Source organism: Onychostoma macrolepis, chromosome 19 (genome assembly GCF_012432095.1).
Source record: "Onychostoma macrolepis isolate SWU-2019 chromosome 19, ASM1243209v1, whole genome shotgun sequence".
NCBI classification, from domain to species: domain Eukaryota; kingdom Metazoa; phylum Chordata; class Actinopteri; order Cypriniformes; family Cyprinidae; genus Onychostoma; species Onychostoma macrolepis.
The window spans coordinates 29,878,294-29,904,266 of record NC_081173.1 but is presented as its reverse complement, the minus strand read 5'-3'; the positions used below and the strand labels follow the sequence as shown (position 1 = coordinate 29,904,266).

The 25,973-nt window shown below is 33.8% G+C and overlaps 1 protein-coding gene across 1 annotated transcript in view; it reads left to right on the top strand.

The window, feature by feature from the left end:
* The first annotated feature begins 877 nt into the window (after positions 1-877).
* The window catches only part of rapgef5a (Rap guanine nucleotide exchange factor (GEF) 5a), a 71,058-nt gene continuing 45,962 nt past the window's right edge, over positions 878-25,973 (top strand). The window contains 8 exon segments of the mRNA XM_058752760.1: positions 878-1,377; positions 9,525-9,578; positions 12,197-12,303; positions 14,470-14,591; positions 15,537-15,699; positions 23,120-23,201; positions 24,616-24,664; positions 24,807-24,883. Of these exon segments, the coding sequence (XP_058608743.1) occupies positions 1,213-1,377; positions 9,525-9,578; positions 12,197-12,303; positions 14,470-14,591; positions 15,537-15,699; positions 23,120-23,201; positions 24,616-24,664; positions 24,807-24,883 (819 nt within the window). The 5' untranslated portion in view covers positions 878-1,212.

Sequence of the window (25,973 nt, the reverse complement as noted above, 5' to 3'; positions counted from 1 at the left end):
AAACCTTGATGTTTAATGTTTAATGCACTTCATGTTGTTAATAACAACAAATGCATATATTTTCTTTGTATTTTTTATATAGCCTAAATATGGTGTCTTATTTGAATCAATTTGATAAATGAGTTAGGTCAAAAGTAATCTAAAAGTAATCTCATTATATTACCTAAAATGTGTAATGTAATGGATTACGTTACTAACTACAATTTTTGTCATGTAACCTAATTTGGAATCAGTAACAGACTACAGTTTGTAAGAAGGCTAATCTACCCAGCTCTTATTACTAGCCTACAGTTTTGTCATGTAATTTGGAATCAGTAACGGATTACAGAGTAATCTACACAGCACAGGGAATATTATATAGTTTAATGTTGATTTCAAGACTGTCCGTTTTACCTTTCAGCTAAACGCGTGTTTACTTCACAAGCGATTATCCTCAGAAGTTAGCTAATAGCCTAAAATAACTGACAGAACCTCCGTTTTACTAGTGAAATGATTCCTATGCGACGTAAATAATGTATTTTATCACAAGTCTTCTTTTTGGTGCAGGTTTCATACAGTATAAAAGCAGAAGTCTGTCGAATATCCTCATTTGTGACCCTGGAGCACAAAACCAGTCTTAAGTCGCTGGGGTATATTTGTATCAATAGCCAAAAATACATTGTATGGGTCAAAATTATCCATTTTTCTTTTATGCCAAAAGTCATTAGGATATTAAGTAAAGATCATGTTCCATGAAGATATTTAGCAAATTTCCTACTGTAAATATATCAAAACTGATTTTTTGATTAGTAATATGCATTGCAAAGAACTTCATTTGGACAACTTTAAAGGTGATTTTCTCAATATTTCGATTTTTTTTGCATCCTCAGATTCTAGATTTTCAAATAGTTGTATCTCAGCCAATATTGTCCTATCATAACAAACCATGCATCAATGGAAAGATTAATTATTCAGCTTTCAGATGATGTATAAACCTCAATTTCAAAATGATGACTGGTTTTGTGGTCCAGGGTCACATTTAGCCAGCGGGGGTGTGTGTGAGCGCTGAATGTGTTTCTATGCCAGTGTGTGTGTGTGTGTGATCGCTGGGTGGAGCAGCAGTGTACGGCAGGTCTCGTCTCTCATTGCGGCGGCTGGAGATCTATCGAGCGGCGGCGGAATGTCGCTCCGCTGACCGTGTGCGTGAAGAGCAGGTGGAGGAAGAGGAGGAGGATGATGATGATGGAGGAATCCGACAGCATCCCCTGCACCGCGGAGGACGGACTCCTGTCGAGCTGGAGATGGAACAGAACCGCCAGGGATCAGGTCCAAATCAAGCAGAAGATCCGAGATCTGCCCGGATTATTAAAGCACGGACTGAACCTGCGCAAAAAGAGCGTGAGTTACCAAAATATGCGTGATGAAGAATGTGTTTCGTGATCAGTACACCACCCATATCCACCATCACTGATACTACAATGCTATGGATGCGCACGAACAACCTGACGTTACTATTGATGCGTGTTTGTCAATGCGTTAATGCGCTATTCCAAATGTCATTGATTATGAAGGAGAGGCTGTAATGCTTTTTTAAGTCGTGGTATCTAAGGCAACAGAGATCCACATACACACACGGCCAGGTACACAAACACACACTCACACACACACACACCTGCTGTAACTTCCCTACATGAAAATAGAAAATGTTCTGCGGTTCATATTTGCTGAATTTGATTAATATTCTTTGCAATATTGCGCCCTTATACAAGTTACCATGGCAACCATAGTTTCAGCCAAAGTACCAATACATCAGTTTTATAGCTGCTGTTTATTAAAGATGAATTAATATAGGATGCTTTGGGAATATTCCTGTCATTTTTGTTTAATTTCTTTTCACCTTGGTGTCTCGATTTACCACAATTTTTTTTTTTTACCACAATAACAGACAGAACTGGTTACCTTTTGTAATGGCAGAATTATATTTTTAAAGCCTAAATAAGTCAATGAGGGTGTTTAAAAATTGTAACTATGGTTTTCGGACATATACTGTGTCTTAAATTGTGGTATTTTGCGACTTTCTTAAAGTAGCCTTACATTTGTGCAGTTGAAACTGAGCTGTAAAATAGCTGATAGGCTATTTGTTGTATGAATAGTGTTCTGCAGCTGTATAGAATATGCATTATTGTTGGAATATTGCATAATGTGGTTGTTGTTATTTAAAAAATTCTCAATATGACGTCATGAGTGCGAAGGTTCTAATTGGAACCTTTTCAACCATTTTCAAGTGACCATGTAAATATATGCTATTCAAATGCAGTGATCATTAGGTGTCTGAGACCATAATTAAACCGTGGTACCGTCACAGTAGGTTTTTTGTGGACTGTATGGAAAGAGCTGATATATATTCTGTTTATGCACTTGTGCTGTGACAGAGGGGCTATTCAGCGCTCCAGAGGCTTGAAGACAGGACTTGTTTTGCTGGTTTGGGTGAATAACTCAAGGCCTGATTTATCGTGAGGATGAGAGGAAATCCACAGTGATCAATGAAGACTTTTGTAACTCTTGAGTTTTATTCAGTAACTTTTGTTGTTTATAGACTTTTGGGCATAAACGTCACTTAGTTCTTCGGGGTTTCATCTCTTTGTCTCTGATGTGTTGCTTGAGATGTCTTTTACCGTGAGGGTTCTTACGGCTTCGAACAGAATGTTTGGTTCAGGCTCATTTGACTCGATTCAGCCGCCCCGGGGGGATTAGAGAATTAAAAAATGAAAGCCTCATTAGTACTAAATGAGAAACAAATATTACACTCGTGACATTTGTTTCCTTGTGTGCTGCAATGACAGCAACTACTGGAGCATCTGTTTATCAGGTTCTGCTGCTGTAAAATACAACCGCAAGCAGAAAATAAAGCTTTCTCGAAGGCTTTAACAGCTGATGCTATAGGAGAACCTTTTAGAGTCCCAATAATCCCAAAAGAGAACCTTTTTCTGTGATTTTATACACTGAAAACTCAACTATCGTTGTCAATGATAAACCAATCAAGTTATCAGTTCTTAACTTGTAAATTTCCCAAATAGTTCACCCAAAAATGAACATTAGAATGTACTCACCCTCAGGCCATCCAAAATGTAGATGAGTTTGTTTCTTCATCAGATTTGTAGAAGTGTAGCATTGCATCACTTGCTCACCAATGCACCCTCTGCAGTGAATGGGTGCCGTCAGAATGAGAGTCCAAACAGCTGATAAAAACATCACAATCCACAAGAAACAAACTCATCTGCTTCTTTCATTTTTGGGTGAACTATTCTTTTAAGTACACTCAACTTATTAAGGTTTATAGTGTTTGAGAATCTTTTTAGGTTTCTTTGATGCTTTATGAGAATAATTTAATGTCATATAATGCTGTAAGAGAACGTTTTTTGTTCTAGATAAGATGCAAACCAAAGTTCCTGCAAAGAACCATTAAAGAACCCTTATTTTTAAGAGCATGTCCAGTGCTCTCCGTCCGTGCAGTGAGAACCGTGAGCTCAAAGGAAACGTTTGTGCTGTTTAGGAAAAATTGTAAGAAAGAAAATTGTTTGTCCTAGACAGCAATAACATTAAATAAGGAGTTTCTCAGATGTTTCTCCTAAAGAAAAAGACCTCAAAAGATCTCAATAAATATGAAGATTTTCAATCAAAATTTTCCAAGATCAAATGAACTTTAGTCATTTTTGACATTAATTTTACTCTTACACTGTCAACTAAGTCTCATGTCTTAGGAGAAACATCTAAGACAACGCTGATTCCTAAATGAGAATCTTGTGTGCTATGAAAGAGCTACGTCTGAGCAATACGTTTTTTCTCTGGGATTTTTCTCAGATGGGGCGACAGACGCTCGTCTCTGGAAGAGCGTTTCAAAGGAAGAGTGTGCTGATGTGACGTCTCTCATGGAATTCACTGCAATTCTCTGATGGAGAAGCTGCACTTAATGACACAGTCCTCGTGCTGCTAAGTGGATGTGTGTGTGTGTGTGTGTGAGTGTGTGTGTGTGTGTGTGTGTGGCGCCTGTGGATGTAATGAAATCTTAACGAGAAAGACAAGGCTTGTTTGATGTCTCCATCTTGCAGTGCACTCATCCAGAGCGACAGATTTATCCGCAAGCCATGCAAGAGAGAGGTGCGTGAGTGTGTGTGTGTGTGTGTGTGTGTGTGTGTGTGAGCTCTAATCTGAGAGTAATCTATTTCTGACATAATGACACACAGACTCACTGCACTCTGGAACGGTGTGCACTACATAGTGAACCAGGATGCTTTCTGTGCATCCTTCCCTAACTGTTCTCTTTCCCTCTCTTCATCTTACTCATCTTCTGTACCATTTCTTCTGTACACTCCCTCCTTCATGCATTTGTAAACCCTTTCCGTCTCTCTCTCTCTCTCTCTCTCTCTATTTCTCTCTTTCTCTGTTTGCTGGAAGGAGATTGAAATGTTGGTTCTGAGTGAGGGTGAATAAAAGTGTTTGCGAGGTTTTTTTTGCAACTGCCAGGCAGAACTAAATTACAATTTTACATTTCCTGAAGAAAATGTGTGCTTTTTGCCAATGCATAATTCACCAACACAATCCTAGCATGCTGTGAGTGGTTGTCGGGGTGTTGCTACGGGGCTCTGGGGGTTGCTAGGGAGTTTCCCTGTGTTTTTTATTGTTATTATTATTAATTTTTTTTTTTTTTTGAGTGTTCTGGATAGTTACTAGATTGTTGCTGGCTGGTTTGAGGTGTTATGGGTGGTTGCTAAGTGGTTGCATGGGTGTTTTTGGCAGGATGCTGGCAAGGCAAGTTTTATTTCAGCCTATATAGTTATAGTACATTTCATACACAGGTGTAATGCAAAGTACTTTATGTAGACGTGTTATGCATGGTTGCTAGGTGGTTGCTGGGGTGTTCTGGGTGGTTGCTAGCGTGTTGCTAGGTGGTTGCATGGGTGTTTTTTGGGGAGTTGCTGGCAAAGCAAGTTTATGTAGCTCATTTCATACACAGTTGTTATTCAGAGTGCTTTACAGTACGTAGATGTGTTATAGGTGGTTTGCTGGGGTGTTCTGGGCGGTTGCTAGAATGTTGCTTGGTGGTTGCTAGGGGGCTCTGGGGGATTGCTAGGGAGTTTCCCTGTGTTTTTTATTGTTATTATTATTTTTATTGTGGAGTGTTCTGGATAGTTACTAGGTTGTTGCTGGCTGGTTTACTGGGGGTGTTATGGGTGGTTGCTAAGGGGTTTCTGGGTGGTTACTAGGGTGTTGCTAGCTGATTGCATGGGTGTTTCTTTTTGGGGGGTTGCTGGCAAAGCAAGTTTATTTATATAGCTCATTTCATACTGTATCGTTATCGTGATATAAAATTACTCATCATGATTTGATCATGTTGCCCACCCCTACTGGCAAACAAGTTTATTTTTATAGCACTTATCATGTATAGCGGTAATTTGTGCTTTACTTTGACATCTAATGGGCGGTTGCTGGGGTGTTCTGGGTGGTTGCTAAGGTGTTGCTAGTTGGTTGCATGTTTTTTTTTTTTTTGGTACGGGGTGGGATGCTGGCAAGGCAAGCTTATTTTTATAACACATTTCACACACAGTAATGATTCTAAGTGTTAGGGGTGGTTGCTAGGTGTTCACTGGGGTGTTCTGGGTGGTTGCTAGGGTGTTTTGGAGGTTTGCATGAATGTTGATTGGTTGGTTGCTAGGGTTTTCTGGGATTCTAAGTAGTTGCTCCTACATGATTGCTAGGATATTCTTGGTGGTTGCTAGGGTGGTTACTCTGGCATTGCTATGTGGTTTTTTTGGGGGATATTCTGTGTAGTTGCTTGGTCATTACATGAAAATCTCAGGTGCTTGGTAAATTAACATCATGCCTCTTCACATTTTTTTGAATAATCATTCATGTCTTTGACACAAATGGCGAGTTATGCACGGTACTTTAATGCTTAAGGTTAGGGGTTTGTTCAAATGACATTGAGAAAATGGGATCTTTTTGTGATTTATGAGCCAGGAATGATGAGAGAGTTGATTTCATCGAAAGATTTTAGCTATGCATGAAGGACAAAAATGCTTTTTAGTTATTTTTTTATCTAAAAAGCCTTTTCCACCTCATGCATTTGCTTATCTGTGGCCTGTCTGCTCCAGTTCCCATCGGACCCAAACAGAGTTCAGCTCCCAGATCTCCAGCAAATCAATACATTAAATCTGATACACACGCCGTCTTCAGAGCACAGTCAAAACAAAGCCAACGAGCGCATGCACGGCCCCTGGAGAGATTCGTCTGCAGAGAGACAAGCTCTTGCTGATAGCAGTCTGTCTGCGGATAGCTGCAGGTCGGCCCTCAGAAAGCAGCCTGCAGAAAACCACAGATACCATCATCGTAGGAATTTCAGACAGTATTCATGCCGAATGAATTCATCTCTACTGTTCATAGGTTTTTGATGATAAACATGATAACAGAATGGTAATATTGGTTGTAAGCCATTTTTATCTCCCTGATTTTAGTGTTTGCGAAATCCGTTTGGAAATATTAATTTGCGGTTTGTTTAGATATAGAAACTGCTGAATTGAACAAACCTCAAACACTACGTATTGAAGTTAAGCGTGTGCATCGTCGTGCATTGTTTGTGTTCCAAACGTGGTTGATTCCTTGAATCATGTTTCTTTTGAAGAGCTGTGCCGCCGCTTTATTAAGCACTTGTGGGGGTTTTTTGACTGGTGGATTGTTAAATGCTGAAGAATCCAACAGACTTACGTAGATATTTTGCACACAAACCTACTGTAATACGCTTTACCATCAAGGTTGCATTGCAATATGATTTTAATGCTTTTTGAGATTTATTTATTCAGCAGACTCATTGGATTGTCCTTATTCAATGGCTTTAAATTGTTCTTGATTGATCTAAATTGATTTGACTCATTAATCTTAAATTGATCACATATTGCTAATAAGCTCTAGACACAAGCCATATATTGAGAAACTGTGTTTTGGACTATTTTAATTTGGACCAGAAAGAAACCACCAAAACCACCCTAACAATCACCTGTTGCACCTTAGCAACCACTTAGCAATGCCCTAACAACCAATCAGAACACTCTAGCAACGCTTTAGCAACAACTTAGCAATGCCCTAACAATCACATACTGTAGAACATTTTAATCACATACTGTAGAACATTTTATCAACCACTTTTATTGGCTTAGCAACACCTTAGCAACCACCTAGCAATTCCCTAGCAACCACTTAGAACACTCTAGCTATGCCCTAGCAACCACCTAGCAATTGTGTAATTTTCACATAGAAGATCTTAGTTAGCAACCACATATAATGGTCTGGCAACACCCTAGCAACCATCTCGAACACTCTAATGCCCTAATGCCCTAGCAACTGTCTACTATTTACATAGAACACCTTAGTAACTGCACATATTGGCCTAGCAACCTCCTAGAACACTCTAGCAACACCGTAGCAACCACATATATTGGCCGTTCTTTTTGGAACTTTAAATGTTCTCTTATGACATCACGCTGTAAAACCTTTATTTAAAAAAAATATATTTTAATGTTTATCTTTTTGCTCAACAGATGTGAGATTGAACCAATTAGCAAAAAGTGCAGAATTGAGTGACACAGATCGTACAATTAACAAATATGACTATATGCAGGTAACTTAAATAATAAAATACACATATGTTGTGAAGAATAAGGACCAAGCAATCTGAAATATCATTATATATTCTGTTATGCTGTTGTATAACAGGACAATGGAGACACAAGATTGGATGTGAGGAGAATAAGACACATATAGAGTGAATGTGGGTCACTCCACACAGATAAAACTCCATCTGATCAAAGTTCTGATCATTATAATGAGCATCAGCGTCTTTGTTCCAGTTCTGTCCACTGATCCGGCTCTGAGAGTTTGTCCAAATCAAACCTAACAAGCCTTCTTTCTTACAGAGAGTCACTTTAAAGAGCTCAGAGATTCGATTGAGGGTCTGACATGATCGCACGACTGCGCCTTTTTAATATGAACTTATGTCATGCTGAGAGAGAATTATTAAGTAGAAGTGAAATGTCATTAAGTCCCTCATGTCACAGACTCTGCCTGCAAAGTTTTGTTAGCCATGAGGTTAAGCATCCATGAACAAAAGTACCATGGTATTTCCCTAGGTTAGTGTTATTTTAGAATAATTTAATTAAGTATTATTTATTTATTTTTTAAATTTTTTTAAATATATATATTTTTTTATTTTAGTTTTAGTAATTGTGTTATCTGTCATTTTTTAAATATTTCTATTTTTAGTTTTATATTTTTAGTTTCAGTATGTATATTTTATGCTTTTGTCATTTTCATAGTTGTTGAAAAAAAATTATATTGTTTATTTTTATATTTTTAATTTTAGTTTTAGTAATTGTGATGTGCTTTTGTCATTTTTATTACTTTTTGTTTTAATATATTTCTATTCTTTATTTTTATACGGTATGTGTATATATATATATATATATATATATATATATATATAGTTTTGTTTTAGTAATTGTGTTTTTGTCATTTTTATTAGATTTTTCAAATATATTTTTATTCTTTATTTTTATATATATTTAATTTTAGTCTTAGATTAGATTAGATTAGATTCAACTTTATTGTCATTACACAAGTACAGGTACAGGGCAACGAAATGCAGTTTAGGTCTAACCAGAAGTGCAATAGCAGCAAGTGCAGTATATACAATGGTTGAATAAGTGCAGGACAAGGATATGTACTGAATATATGTATAAATATATATAGAAAGATGGTTATTAATATAAACAGAATTTACAGGTGAATATGTATAGTGAATAAATATACAGATGGCTATTACTATAAACAGAATTTACAGGTGATATGTACTATCAATATAATATATATACAGATGACTATTACTATAAACAAGGTGTAAAAGTGCAGTGGAAGTGATTGCATATTACAATTAGACATACAATTTTAGTCTTAGTAATTGTCTTACATGCTTTTGTCATTTTTATTAATTTTTTAAAACAAAAATATTTCTGTTGTTTGTTTTTATATATGTAATTTTAGTTTTAGTAATTGTGTTACTAATTGTGTTTTTGTTATTTTTATAATTTAAAAAATATTTATATTGTTAATTTTTATAGTTTTATTTATAAGTTTGACCCCATTCACCTTTCAAAGCACAGTCAGTGTTTGCCGCACGATTTGCATTCTGTATCAGTGTGAAATGTCAAAAGCAAACATGAAGGAAGTTTTGCTTATCCGGACACATCCAGTAGTATGATACAATGTCAAAAGCACATCAAGACATCCAGAAACATGGCAGAATGTCACTGTCGAGATGGGATTAGCTCGTAAAATCGCATTTCTGTTGCGCTTTTCATGTGAAGGGCATTATAACCGGCCCTTAAGGACCCCTGCAGAACATTTCAGACCGTTTCATCTGTATCTGAAGTTTGTGATGTTCATGTGTGCTTGTGTTTTTGACTTGTGACCTCTGGTTTGTCTCTTTGTGATTGCAGCAGTCACCTGACACCATCCCAGGACCCAGCGCGGGTGTCACACCCAAACCCAAGGTAAGAAAGTGCAACCTAACGCTGATACGTGAGGAGCTGCTACAGTTTGGCCCACCCTGAATATCATTGACGAATAACTCATCTCAAGTGTTTCTCCTAAATCAGCGCGTGGAGACTTTCGCTAAAATTTCACACTTCTCCTCTAGAGTTTACGATGATATGTTTCAAACTGTGCTCAGACTGAAAAGGTACCAAGGTTTGTCATCAAAAGTCAGAGATCTTGGTATAAACTCAAATATTCCTCTTCAAATTCATCCAAGACCATGTCAACAATTGTCGTCTGTGAGTCATTTAAAAGGACAGTGCAAATTTTCACATCTCATTTTCTTCAGAAAATGTAGTTTGCTTCAAAATTTTCATTGTAATTTTTCCTGAGATTAAATGTATACTCACAGTAAATCTGGTATACTTTTTATATTTTTAATACTATTATAGTATTTATTATTATTTTGTATTAGCTTTAATTTTTAGATTTTCAATTTTATTATAATTTCAGTTTAGTTTTTTTTATATATATATTTCTAATTAGCATTTAATTTATTTTAAAATTCTGTTTTATTTGAGTAATTTTAGATGTCTGGCTAGCTAGCTAGCTATTTTTACATTTTCAGTTTTCATTTTAATTTTATTTTGTTTGAGAAATTTTGTTATGTGCTAGTGGAAAAATTATTACATTTTCTATTTTCTACTTATCATTATTTTTATTTATTTAATTCGTTTTTTATTATTTATTATTTATTTTTATTTCAATTTTAGTTTTAGTCATTTTAGTATGTCAGCTTATTTTATTGTAGTTATTTGCCAAGGAACCATCTCTTTTTTTGGGTGTTTTCATCCAATATTTATATTTTATTTCATCTTAAATTTCAATGAATGAAAACGATTTTTAACCGTTATAGTTTTAGTTAACAATAACATCGCTGCAGTAAAAGACACACAATTGAGAACTCCATGAGGAACATCTGACCGATATATTCCCTTGAAAGCGTCTCTCTTACACTCGTGATGCTGGTGGTGTTAATCGAGTATCTTCTCTCGTCTCATTAGAATCTCTGAAGCTCTTTTAATCCGCACGTGAGCTCTGCTAAACGCTCGCGCTAACAGCTAATCGCCCGTGTGTTGCGCTGATGGGCCGTGTGTGCAAAAGAACATACATTAGATACAAGACCAAACACAGCGTCAGGAACCTCAGAAGCCCCTCTGAAGGCTCTTCTGTTTCAGAGATCAGCACATAATGTTGAATCTAGATAATTATCGCTGACTAGAGATTATGATCTTTATCTGTTTTATTCTTTCAATCACCCCAGAATTGATTACAGCAATAAGCCACGAGAGAGCGAGCATTACGCTGTGATTTAATCTGAGAGCATAAAGAGTGTTTGATGTTTAATGTAGAGTTTCGACCAATGAAATTCCACTGTGGGCGGGGCTTTCCTGTGTGACGTCATATAACTAGAATCTCAGCAGCAGATAAAATACTGTTTGAGTTCGAACAGAAAATATGATTTATCACTCCTGGATTTATAGTGATTTTACCACGGTAAGGAGGAGTTGCTGAGGTAAAATTAATCTAATGCACAGACTTATTGCTTTAATACAATTAATTAAAATCAATAAATTGCTGAATGTGTTAATACTGAATTTCATCCAATTCAGTTGATCCAGTCAGAATTTAGCGTTTAGACTCTATTGTAGGTCAGAGTGTCGCGGCCTGGGGTCGTGACCTCTGACCTCACATGGGCGTCTGCTGCTGAAGGTGTCACTATGGATTCTAACGCTCTTATTAAATCTGATCAATAATGCTGAAGGGGCTTTTGAGTGGATCAGAGACCAGTGAGCCGTTGATTAAAACAAGACAGATGGAGGAGAGCTTCAGGAGGAAACGCTGTAATACCAGTGAATAGATATGCAAACACACACACACACACACGGCAGGTGATTTCACTTTGCATATGTAGGTCAAATGTGTCTGTTGCACTTCTGTATTTTTAATAATCAAGTTTACACATCAGCATGTTTGTTTTTCTGTCACGACTTTCTGCTGACTTTGATAGTTTGTTTACTGATCTAGAGATATTTTCTATCGCTTAAGCCAAAGCATATCGCTTTTACATTTCACTAAGACATTATTTATATTCATGAAGCTGTTTTTCCAGGTTTCACATTCACACTAACATGAATAAAAATATGCCCGAGGAAAAATATATTGCTAAGAGACTGTTCTTTCATTGCTCAACAGGCTTAAATTTTCATTTATGATTAATTTGTTCTCCTTTGATTTCTTAGGACAAATAAAAACAGACACAAAACTCTGTTAATTGTGCAGTATTTTTAATTTTTTTTGAGCTTAAGCCCAGTTTGAGACATTACTGAGATCTCTTCTGCATCTCTAGAGGAGACTAATGTGAGATTATTGGGGTCTTTTCTCATTAAAAACATCTGAAAAGCAGAAGACTTGAGCAAAAGCCTCCATTGGCCTCTCATTGCTCTCTAGGAGAAACAGTTGAGATTTTATTTGTGGATCTCTTTATATTTACAATTATTTTATAGCGTCAAGCATTCGTATTACACAGTGACAGTGTTTAATTTGATCCTGAGATGATCTTTGCGTCTCGCAGGCATGTTCTCAGAGTTTTCCCTGCGCTGGACGTGCGCTGAGAAACGCCTTTCTGTCTCATGGACCGTATCCAGCAAAAGACAAGATCCACCTCGCCAGGATCATCAGGTCAGAGATTTACATTTGTGCATTTGCCAGCCACTTTATTCAAGCTACAACTTTAAAGAAATGAATACGTTTATTCAGCAAAATTGATAAAAAGTGACATTAAAGACATTTATAATGTGACAAAAGATTTCTATTTTAAATAAAAGATTTCTATTCATCTGTGAATCCTGAAAAAATAAAATGAATTACAGTTTCCACAAAAATATTGGGCAGCGCAACTGTGTTCAACATTGATGAGAAATGCTTCTTGAGCAGCAAATCAGCATATTATTATGATTTCTGAAGGATCATGTGACTCTGAAGACTGGCGTAATGATGCTGGAAATTCAGCTGCGTTTTTAACACATATTCACATAGAAAACAGCTATTTTAAAAAGTAAAAATATTTCACAATTTTACTGTTTTATATTTTAAATCAAATACAGTCAAACCAAAATTTATTCAGACACCTTCAACATTTCTCTCATTGTCATAATTTATTTGCTATAGTTTAGAAAATGGTAATAAAATATGAGAAGAACTCAAGAGTTAAACTGTGTCAGAACAAATTCATCTTGATAATGTCAGATAACTTTGATTGAAAGGTATGTAATGAATTTTGCTATCCTCACTTACATAAATGAATTATAGTGTCCTGCACCCACTAGTAAAAAAATGATCAAAAATGATATCTGGTGTCTGTTTTTTGTTGTACTGTGGTTGTGTGATGTAACTCTTGTGACGTTAGTATCACAGGATCAATGTAAGAGAGGTTAAAAGCGTGTGTGTGTGTGTGTGTGTGTGTGTGTCTGACTCATCAGCTGTCTGTTATCGCTGTGATGGATGGCCGCTGTCCAAACTTCACTCTGATTGGATAAAAATGTCCCGTCAGAAGGTGTAGTGTGAACGTGTGACAGTGAAACGCGGAATCGGAGAGCTTTACATGCTTTAACGAACGCACACATGCACTCGATGAAAACGAACAGCTTAATGACTTAAAATGCAAATCAGTGACAGCATGATAATGTCACACGGCAGATTAAAGCAGATGCAATTATTTTAACACTTTTACAGCTTTTTAATCGCATTCCTGGTCTTATTGCGAGTTCTTCATTAGTGCATGTTATTCTAAATAAAGTGTGTTTAGTATATTCTTCTTTTTGTTGAAATATAGAGACCATTTTTCATGATTTGATCAATTCCTGTCTTTCATTTGGAAATACTGTACATCACATGACAGAGGCAAAATGATTTGCAAGCAGTTGATTTTATAGAAAAATGAAAAACAGTAGCAGCAGCATTATGTACTTGAAAACACAAATATACAATTATTGCATCTATTAAATTGCAATGAACAATATTTTTCTGCAGGCCGTTTATGCATGTCAATGAACTATATTTTATTGGATTGTAATATTTCTACTCCTCTGAGAAAACTGATTTATTCTGTTGATACCCTTGAAAAGGTTTTTAATCAAGTTAATCCAAATGTAGTTTGAGGAAAATGCATCTTAAATATGTTATTTAGTGTCTATTTAAAATTTTAATAACTAAAATATTATAATATTAATAATAACTATAAATAATTTATTGGATCTGTTTTATAAAACTGCTTGGTTTTGTTCATGGGCAGCTAATAAAGTTACACTAACATTCAATGCTCTGTAGTATGTATTTTTTTAATATTTCTGAAAGAAGTCTCTTCTGCTCATCAAGGCTGCATTTATTTGATTAAAAATACAGGAAAAACAGTAAAATTGTGAAATATTATTACAATTTAGACTAGCTGTTTTCTATGTGAATATCTGTTCAAATGTAATTTATTGTTGTGATGCGCAGCTGAATTTTCAGCATCATTACTCCAGTCTTCAGTGTCACATGATCTTCAGAAATCATTCTAATATACTGATTTGCTGCTCAAGAAACATTTCTGATTATTATCAATGTTGAAAACCGTTGTGCTGCACAATATTTTTGTGGAAACTGTGATGCATTTTATTTGTCAGAATTCACAGATGAATAGAAAGTTCAAAAGAACAGCATTTAGTTGAAATAGAAACCTTTTGTAACATTATAAATGTCTTTACTGTCACTTTTGATCCATTTAATGCATCCTTGTTGAATAAAAGAACTAACTTCTTTTAAAGAAATCTCAGTGACCCTGTGTGTGTGTGTGTGTTGCTGCAGGAGGAGTTATGTCGGTGTGGAGCTGGTCCAGTGGCTCCTGGAGCAGTGTGTGTCGGTTCAGTGCAGGTTAATGGCGTCTCGTGTCTGGCAGGTGCTGCTGGAGCTGGGGATACTGCACTCAGGTTAATAACAGGGTTATTTAGTATCACTGAAATACTATTATAGTTCGTTTAATATTTAATTTAAATGTAATTAATATTTATATATATATTTTTTACTAATATATAGGTATATATATATATATATATATCATTTTTATTTTTTTTGTTATTTATTACTTTAACTTAAATTATATAAAAATGAGAAATGTTACCATGGCAACTAACTTAATATAAGTTTAAAGGGTTATAGTTCACCCAAAAATGAAAATTAGCCTGTGTTTTACTCACCCTTGAGGCAGCCTATGACTTTCTTCTTTCAGACGAATCCACTCGGAGTTATATTAAAAATTGTCCTGGCTCTTCTAAGCGTTATCATTGCAGTCAGCGGGTGTTTCTGTTCAACAGTCCAAAACACGTCAAATAAAGCATGTGCATCCATAATAACACGTGCCTCACATGACTCCCGGGGGTGAATAAAGGCCTATGTAGCGAATCCATGTGTTTTTGTAAGAAATATATCCATATTTAAAACGTAATAAACACTTTTCTCTCACTTCAGCTATCTGTCATACGTGCAAGCCGTTCCGGCGGTTTTAGGTAAACACACACACTGAATGTTTGGAATGCAATATTTCCTACTGCTACTTAGAATATAGGATTGGAATATTGTATGGAATATGGAATACAGTGCAGTGTAGAAGTGGAGCGCATGGAATACTGTATCCGGAATACTGTATAGTGTGAAGAATCGGCTGTATATGTATAATTGAGCTGTTCACTCGTGATGTACATTTGTAGGTCAACCCAGGAGGCACATTCACTGTGGGATCCCTCTGGAATTTCTAATGGGTTTTTAGGAAACCGTTCCACAAATTCCAATGGGAAAAAGCCAATTCTCTAGGGCCGCATCTCTATATCACATCATATGTGTGCCGTGTTTAAAACCGCTCTCTGTCGTCCCCTCAGTCGACCAGCGGCTGGTGTTTGAAGACTCCAACACGTACTATCAGTTCTCGTTCGAGGAGTGCGACGCTCAGGGCTGTGAATTTCGCAACGAGGAGGAATGGCAGAATGGCGTCCGTCTTCTGCTGCAGCTCGTGCCCTACGTCCAGTTCAGGGTCGTCAGCCCGTAAGTACTGTGCAAACATGCATGTTATACAGTATGCTATACACACACACACACACATACATACATATATACACTGCTGCTCAAAAGTTTGGGATCAGTAAGATTTTTAATGTTTTTTAAAAAAGTTTCTTCTGCTCATCAAGGCTGTATCTATTTGATTTTATTATTTTGTGAAATATTATTGCAATTTAAAATGACAGTTTTCTATTTTAATATACTTTAAAATATAATTTATTTCTGTGACGCAGAGCTGAATTTTCTGCATCATTACTCCAGTCTTCAGTGTCACATGATCCTTCAGAAATCATTCTAATATGCTGATTTATAATCAATGTTGGAAACCGTTGTGCTGCTTTTTTTAGGGACCTGTGATATTTTTTTTTTAGGATTCTCTGATTAATAAAAAGTTGAAAAGAACAGCATTTATTTAAATAATAAATTTTGTGTTACAATATGCAATGCTATTCAAAAGTTTGGGGTCAGTACATTTTTCTTTCTTTTTTTTTTTTTTTTTAAACAAATGAATACTTTTATTTAGGAGGGATGTGTTAAATGAATAGAAAGTCATAGTAAAGACTTATATTAGAAAAGATTTCTATTTTGAACAAATGCTGATCTTTTGTAACTTTGTATTCATCAAAGAATCAAAGAAAAAAAGTATCACATGTTCCAAAAAACAATATGAAGCAGCACAACAGTTTCAACACTCAAAATAAATCAGCATATTATTATTATTTCTGAAGGATCATGTGACACTGAAGACTGGAGTAATGATGCTGAAAATTCAGCGCTGCGTCACAGAAATAAAATACATTTTTAAGTTTATTAAAATAGGAAACCAATATTAGAAATTGCAATAAGATTTCACAACATTACTGTTTTTTCTGTATTTTTGATCGAATAAATACAGCCTTGATGAGCAGAAGAGACTCCCTTAAAAAACATTAAAAATCTTACTGATCCCAAACTTTTGAGCGGCAGTCTATATACATGCACACATATTTATTTATTAAGATTTATATTTATATAGTAGAATATTGTATCGGTGTTCACATGATGAAAGCAGTAGTATGCAGTGTGGAGTATATACTGTGCAGTGCACTAGTTTCCATCGTTGTCTTTCATGCGTCCGTCTGTTTGATTTGAATGCAGCAGGAAAGCGATTGTTCTCGTGACCTTTTGCTTCGGTTTTCCCCTGTTTATCCTGTTAAACCACAAATCATCCTCATGGAAGAAGCAAATGAAATATGCGTGTTTGTTTTATGTGAGTGTATTTAGCATCATGCATATGAGCTTTAGATTGGTTTTTCTTTCTCATATAGAGGCACGATCATCTGTGCTGATCATGTTTTTGATCATTTATTTGAAGGTATTCACTAACATTCAACAAGTCTGGGGTCGGTAAGATTTCTTTTTCAAAGAAATTGATGCTTTTGTTCATCAAGGACACATTAAATTGATCAAAAGTTGACAGTAAAGACATTTTACAATGTTACAAAAGATGCTGTTCTTTTGAACTTTCTATTCATCTGTGAATCCTGAAAACAAAATGTATCACAGTTTGCACAAAAATATGAAGCAGCACAACGGTTTTCAACATTGATAATAATCAGAAATGTTTCTTGAGCAGCAAATCAGCATATTAGAATGATTTCTGAAGGATCATGTGACACTGAAGACTGGAGTAATGATGCTGAAAATTCAGCTGCGCATCACAGAAATAAATTATATTTTAACATATTATTCACATAGAAAACAGCTATTTAAAACCACAATAATATTTCACAATTTTACTGTTTTTACTGCATTTTTGATCAAATAAATGCAGCCTTGGTGAGCATCAGAGACTCAAACCAACCCCAAAGTTTTGAACGGTAGTGTATTTCTGTGTAGTACTGTCACAGTAGGGTTTCCACATAGGTAATTATTTTATTTACATGATTTAAGTAAGCGGTTACTATTACCAAATCCCCTAAAAATCCTAAAAATATCTCCTTAATGTCTCCACACCTCCTAAAAATGACCATGTGACAAAAAAACAAACAAACAATAGATACGGGAAGTGTTTTCTCCCTTTTAAGCACAATTATATTAAGCAGAATTATATGAATTTTTTATTTGAATGTTTTCCAATTGTTCACGGCCTGATTATAACAGACCTGCGGCCCATTTGTGGGTCACCGAGTCGAGCTCGATTGGATTGAACTAAACTGCGTGTAGATTAAAGTATTTGATTGGCTTTAACGTGTCTTGGGTGCAGACGATGAGATTGAGACGGCAGTACTTTGAGATTGGATCGAGCGAAGCTGTTTTGTTAGCGCAGTGAGATGTGAACCGCCAGATTAAATCTGAACGGACAGTTGATGTCATTTTCAGGAAGGTGAACATGGGACGGCGTTTGTCCACGCCAGCAGTTTTTTCCCTCGCTGACAGAATTGGAAGTGACACGGTTTGGGCGTTCGATGAGCCGCGCTCCGACCCCAATCATCCAGATCCCCTTCGCCAGCGCCGCAGCGTATCCAAGCAGAAACCAGATCCTCGCGCACAAGCCAACCAAATCAGATCAAACCAAAAACTCGTGCGAGTTTGCTGCAATACCCTCACGGCGAGAGAAATGATAACTCACCCGAGTTTTGAGCTTGCATTTTCAATTGAATGCGATGAGATAAAAATACTGGATGATGCTGCAGAGAAAATCAACAGACGGTGCATCTTTCTATTGCGCTGCATGCAAAAAACAAACGGTTCGATTCATAAACCTCGCCACAAAGGTTCAATTTAAATCAGTCTTTGATTGTAGATGTTGAATGTTGCATTATTCAGAAATCCTAGGCTATGACATCATATCCTGTTGCCCATACGGTATATGTTGCTTCAGACAGACATTGACAATAAAGGAAAAATGAAAGAAATGAAAGAAATACTTTTGAACGGTTGTGTGGTTAGTTACAGTTTTTACCAGCTGGCAGGACTGGTTAGGGCTAGTTATGGGCAGAAACAGTTTGATATCGACACTGTAGTGAAAATGTTTTGGAAAGTGATGTTTATTATAATACATGTAAAAGATGGTAAAATGAGTCTTAATTTCGTTACTGCTGCATTTGTGCATGTGTGTGTGGTTTTATAAAGGACAAAACCTGCAGAATATAATAAATAAAGGAATAAATGATTTCCTAAAACAAACAAAATACATTTTTAATTAAATTTAGCCCTGAATTAATTTTTGTATTATTTTCCTCCTTTATTTGTTAGTATTTTTTATTTTTAACTGTATTTTTAATTTTTAATTTATGCTTTTATTATATTTATATTAATGTGTTTATTTATTTTTATATTTATTAATTCCCACATGTATTTATTTCCATATTACAAATAAATAAAAATAAGTTAAAGGAAGTCTAAAATATAAAGTTAAAAGAATAAACATAAAGTTGAAAATAAATATGGAAAATTACTAATAAAGTTAAAACAAATTATGCAAAAATAATTTAGGAATAAATGTAATTAAAAATTAACTGTATTTGTTTTATCAAGCCATTTATTACTTTATTTATTTTCCTATTATTACATGTATTTATTTTATTTGTTCATATATGTTGTTATTGTTTTTATATTTATGTGTTATTTATTTTTATGTATATATTTATTCACACATGTATTTATTTCCGTATTACAAATAAATAACAAATTAAATAAGTATAACCAATATAGTTAGAACTAATAAATATATAGTTAAAAATAAATACAGAAAATAAGTAATAAATGAAGTAATAATTTAGGACTGAATTGAATTGCAAATGACTTTTGTGTTTGTTTTAAGTAATTCATTCCTTTGTTTATTTTCCTATTACTTCACATTTATTTATTTATTTATTTTATTTGTATATTTTGTTTTTATTGTTTTTATATTTATACATTCATTTATTTTTCCTGCACAAAAAATGTGCAATAAAATAAATAAAAAATAAAATAAATTAGATAGAATAAAGATTAAATATAAATAAATACATTATACAGAATTCAAATTAAATTTTAAATGTAGCTAAAATTAAAATAAATATAAAGACATAAAATAATAAAGGAAAAATTATTTTAGGACTAAATTGAATTAAAATGAATTGTATTTGTTTTATCAAGTCTTTATTTGATTATTTCTTGGTAATTTCTGCAGGTTTTCTGTTGTGTGGTGTGAATGTGTGTTCTGTTGGTTTGTGTTGTGCCGGTCGTGACCGTCTCTTCGGCTGAATTGAAACCCCTGGAGCTACAGGATTGACGCTTTTAGCCAGGATTGTTTGGATACTGCCTCGCTTTCTGCCACCCACACACACACACACACACACGCACACACACACACCTCGTGCCGCACGCCTCATTTGCATGTTATTTGAATTTTATCTTCAGCTCTGTGAAACGACTAATGCTTCTGTGTGCAGAATGAGCGTGCATTTGCGTATGTGTGTGCGTTCATGTCTTCATTTGCCTGCCCGTGTGTGTGTTTGCATGTGAGAGTGTGTGAATTGCAATCTCGTGCAATCGTGCCTGATTCGTTTAGAAGTTGCTGCCATTGCGAATCACTTCAGCCGCGGTGTCTGGAGGAGGAGAGATGCTGTGATGAATGGACTGACGGCGCAGGAGAAGAGAGAAACTTTGGCCCACTTCTCAACTCGCTGGCCCAGTTTGAGCCGTGTGTGAGACTGTGTGGAGGTTTCCATTTGTCCTGATTATAGCAGCTCTCAGGCCTTTGTTCTGCTCATGCTGAGGTTTATACCTGCACAATCTGCTCTACACCCTTAGAAATAAGAAAATAAAATCCCCAGGGAATCATATAGATGTGTATAGAACATTTTTTATTTTGTCTTTTTTTTTAGAAAATATTCTGGTGCTTTAAAGAACCCCAAACACAGATTTTTTTTTTTTTGTATTCATTTATTCATTTATTTTGTATATTTATTCATTTTATTGTTTAAAATAATTATAAAAATGATTTTGTAAATATTATTAGTATTATTATATTGTTTCTAACAAAATTGATATATTAAATAATTGAATAAATAAATACAAGTGTTTGGGGTTTATTAAAGCACCAGAATATTTTCTAAAACAAATAAATAAATAACATAATATATTACATAAACACTTTTTACAACAAAATGTAATTTTAGTTTAGTTTATTTACTTATTCATTCATTTATTCATATATTTATTGTAAAGACATCTTTAATTAGAAAAAATATATAATAAAAATGATTTTGTAAATATTATTGTTATTTAATTATATTTTTATATTAAATATGTATTTTTAAAGCTACTTTTTAATTTTTGATTTTTCTATTTGTTCAACTAGTTCTGAATAATAAAATATAATAATACAATACATTCTAAAAAAATGGAAAATCAATATATTTAATAAAAAATGGATTTGTAAGTATTAAATAGGTATGTTTAACACTCTTTTTTATGTTTTTGATACATTTTTGTAGTTGTTCAGCTAATTGCGAAAAAATATTTTAAATGATATAATATAATTTAATACAGTATAATATAATAATGCACAAGGAACTGTCTAATATATTTTTTAATTCTTTAGGAAAATGTTCTGGTGCTTTAATCAACCTAAAACACTGATCTGAAGTGTGCCGTGGGTTTGTGGTCATAACAATAGCTTTTTTTTTCTTTTTTCTTTTGCCTACATTTTGTCCAACAGACCTTAAATGTGGATTAACCTGTACATGCAGTACTTCATGCGAAAGCAGAGTTTGATCTTCCTATTGTAATGCAGTTCACCAGCAGCAGGAGGCAGCAGAGAGCCAAGGGCTTTTTTTCAGTATGCAGTATGTATCGTGTGCACAGTATGTACATTTTCTGCCTGAATGGAGGACCATAGACATAACATACAACACCTGTCAAAAAAGTGCAGTGTGCAACCAGAGCGCCCTGCGTGAGATACTGCATCCCACAATGCACTGCACTTCACTTCACCTTCCGTTTCCAGAGCAACAAGAGAAGCAATACTAACCATATTTTCTGAAACATCTCTTTCCTGATTCATTATATGATCATATTGCCAAAAACGTAGAAACTTTTTACACAAAATTAGATTATAATATGAAATAGCTGTAAAATATTTTGTCTAAACAGTGTTATTTTAGTATTATCTACATACTGCTATAATCTTTATTTATATTTTGAATTTATTTTTATTCTTTTGGTTTTATTTTATTTGTTTTAATTCAGTTTTAGTTTCTTTTTAGTTTTTATTTTATTTCCAGGTGCTTCAACGAACTAAATGAAAATGGGAAATACTACTTTGGCGACTAACTGAAGTAGTTTTTATTAATATTATATTATAGCTTTTTAACGTATTAACTATAATAGTTTTATTAATAATTTGAATTAGTATTTATTAATATTTGTAATTTTTCTTCTTTCAGTTTTCATTTAAATTTTTAGTTATATATAACTGTGTATATATATATATATATATATATATATATAATCTTATTATTTATTTATAATTTTTTTTAATATAATTTCACTTAGCAATTTTAGTGCTTCAACCTAAAATAAATGAAAATTAGTAATGTTGCTTTGGCAACTAACGGAAATAAGTTTTATGTTATTTTGAATTATATTATAGCATCAACTATTATGGCTTTTAATAATATTTTGAATTAGTATTTATTAATATTTAGAATTTTTAGACCTTCAGGTTTCATTTTAACTTTAGTCTTTTTTGTTGTTGTTAATTTTGTTATGTGCTTTTGTTATTTTATTTTTTAATTTTATATATTTATTTAATATTACTGGTTAGGTTTTTATATTTTTATTTCAGTTTTTGTTTAATTTAGTTTTATTTACTCCATTAATAAATGTTGAAATTTTAGTGTTAAAATTAAGAAAACAATTAAAATTATAAATGTTGCAGCTTGATTTCAATTAACAAAAATAGTTTTAGTTAACGATAATAACCCTGTTTCTGAGACGATAACTGGTTGCGCTCTGAATTTACACATCATGGTATTATCATGGAAAGCTGTCAGCGGTCGTTGCTGAGTGTATATACTGTCTATACTGCACAGTAGATAGTATACTAGCATTCATAGTTAGTGCACTAGTGTTTTTGTCCCAAATGGTGTCCTTTGTTCTTGCCATCTTCTTTGAAGTCAACAATTTGATCAAATAAAGCAGCTCATACTGACAGTAGTAATCCACATTAGTGCATACTTGGTCCAGTTGTGCATCAAGTGCACTTCAGAAACCTGAACTGACACTCTAGTGCACATCAAGTGCACCATTTGGGACAGAGCCGACTCTGAACATGACATCTGCTGCTTATCTAACACAGAGGTCGGCTCATGCGAGAGAGGTGTTTAATCACGTGTGTGTGTGTGTGTGTGTGTGTGTGTTTTCTCTCCCGCAGACCCGAGGAAGACCCGGACAGAAAGCGTGATATCTGCAGCGAGATCCTGCAGATGAAGGCTCTGGAGAGACTCACGTCCACGGTAAGCATCCTCTGATCCCTGACTGTGTGTCTCCAGTCCTCTGGTGTGTGTAAAGATCCACTGCAGCCTCAAAGAGTCTCATCCATCACACACACACACACACATACACTCGTCTGACAGCAGCACAGAGAAACATCCATTTCACTCAGCGCTCACTCGCCAGCGGACCACTGACACTGCTGCTCACATTATTCAGATCCACCAGAAAATCTGACACTTTCAGAAATATCATTGAAATGAACAAAATCTAAAGTAACTACATTTTCTTTTCTTTTTCACACATTGTCTTGTTTATTATTTTTCTTTGTACTTTTTATTATATTTAATTGTTTGTATTTATTATTTGTATTTTTTCTTTATTTTTCTATATACTGTATATATAATACATAAAAATTGTACTTACTAATTGTTTGAAATATGTTCAGCTAATTATGAAGAAATATTTTAAATAAATATAATATATAAATGTGTGTGTGTGTGTGTGTGTGTGTGTGTGTGTGGATAAACACATATATAATATAATATAATATAATATAATATAATATAATATAATATAATATAATAATGCAATGCAATATATTATAATATATAATATATAATATTTTAATAAAATGTAGTAATATTTTAAACAAATATATTGAAATAAATATATTAGCTACAAATTTATTACTGTTTATTGTCATATTCCTTAAATTAATTAATTACTGTACTCATCTAATTCATCTGTGTTGTTAGTCTTAATGGAAATTATAATGATGAGGAAAATTACTAGATTTAGTTTCTTTTGCATTATTTTACTCATTGTTTTTCACTATCTAATTTTGCTTTTTATTTTACATTTCTATTTGAATATTATTTTTAATGTGCAAAACATTTTCTAGGTGTGTTCAGATAGTATGTACGTGTAAACAAATATAATAAAATATAATATATAATATTTCAAATTAATTTATTAAAATAAATATTTTGCCTACAAATTGCTTAATTGATTACTGCTTATGTTATGAAAATTAACAAGTATTTTTCATACATATATTATTATTATTAAATAAATAAAAGTAATAATATTTGTTATGTGTTACCCCTGAAACATAGTACATATATGTCAAATAAACACAGATGCTCAGCTTTGATAGTCTATACTGAATTCTGATTATATAATTGTGAAATAGATTAAATGCCTAACTGTGTCACCGAAGCGCGGCGATTCCCTCTCGACTCTGAGTGTTGAATCAGTGTTCATCTCCACACAGCTGTCCTCCTCCAGTATCCCATGAGCCCCTGCTGTCTGAGGCGATCCTCGTGTGCTTTCATCGCTCTGATGAGCTCTTCTGCTTGTAGAATGAACTAAAGACACTGTACTCTTCTGCTTTCACTGGATTACTTTCAGAAACCATGTGTGTTTTTACCTCAGGTGCAGAATGAACTCGCTGCTGCTCTCGCCAGGAAAGCCAAGAAGTCCAGTAAGATGCTTTTATATTTGTAGCGGTCATAGCAAACCATGTTTCTTCACTTAGTCGAGGTGTTTTTGCAACAAAACAACCATAATTGATTTATTTTTGACTTCACTGTTAATTGTCTGTGTTCTTCTAATTTTTACTCTAGTGTCAGAAGACGAAAGCTCAGAGGCATCAGACGCTTCTCCTCAAGAACCGCAGAAACCCGCTGAAGACAAAAGCAAGGTAAACGCACACAAACACATCTGACTTACTCTCAAAGATGCACTCCATGTAGTTATTCCTCATTCAAATATTTTACTCCTAAAGAAATAAAAGTTATGTTCTTTTTTTTAATTTTTTTTATGTAAAGTGGTGATAAAAGTAACCATATAAAAGCTGATATGTTTATTTATCTAAAACAATTTTGGGCCATTTTGCCATCATATAAAATAAATTTAGCTCACATATATATTTAAAATAAATACAAATAATTAGTTTGTTTGTTTTGTTAGGTAAATGTAGCCAAAAAAATTATTTTATTTTATTTTATTTTATTTTATTTTATTTTATTTTATTTTATTTTATTTTATTTTATTTTATTTTATTTTATTTTATTTTATTTTATTTTATTTTATTTTATTTTATTTTATTTTATTTTATTTTATTTTATTTTATTTATTATTTTAAGTTTATTCTGGCTATTTTGCCTTTATTTAGATCTAATGAATGTAGCCCAAAATAAATCTTTAAAACAAACAAATAAATAAACAACCCTATATTTATTTTCTTCTATCCTCACTTTAAATCTATTTTTAGAAAAGTGCCTTTTATTTATTTAGCTTTCATTAGGCTACTTATATCATCTCTTTAAACATATTTAACACAGTAATCTTTGTATTTATTTTTATGATTCTGTATGATAAACGTTGCAAAAATGGCTTTAACTACAATTTTTTCCAAACACCACCAATGACATCGTCTCTTGGTGGCCATTTTTTAACCTCACTTCCGTAAAGCCTCAGTTGTTTTATGATATTTTTGCATGTTGAAAATGTAGCTTGAACAACGATATGGTGACTGTATGAATTACACTAGTTATTCAGCATACTTCAGTTTAACATGCTAACATATATAATGCAGTCGGCAGGCAGTAAGTAAGCCAGCAAACATGATACAGCATGCCAACTATAATAAAAATGCAACAGGCAGACAAATGGACAGCAACGTTAATAATGCAATACATTTTGTCATAAAAAAATACATAAGGGAAATTGTGCAGATGGTCGTTATCACAAAACAAAAAACAAACAAAAAAAAAACCCTGACATGAAGT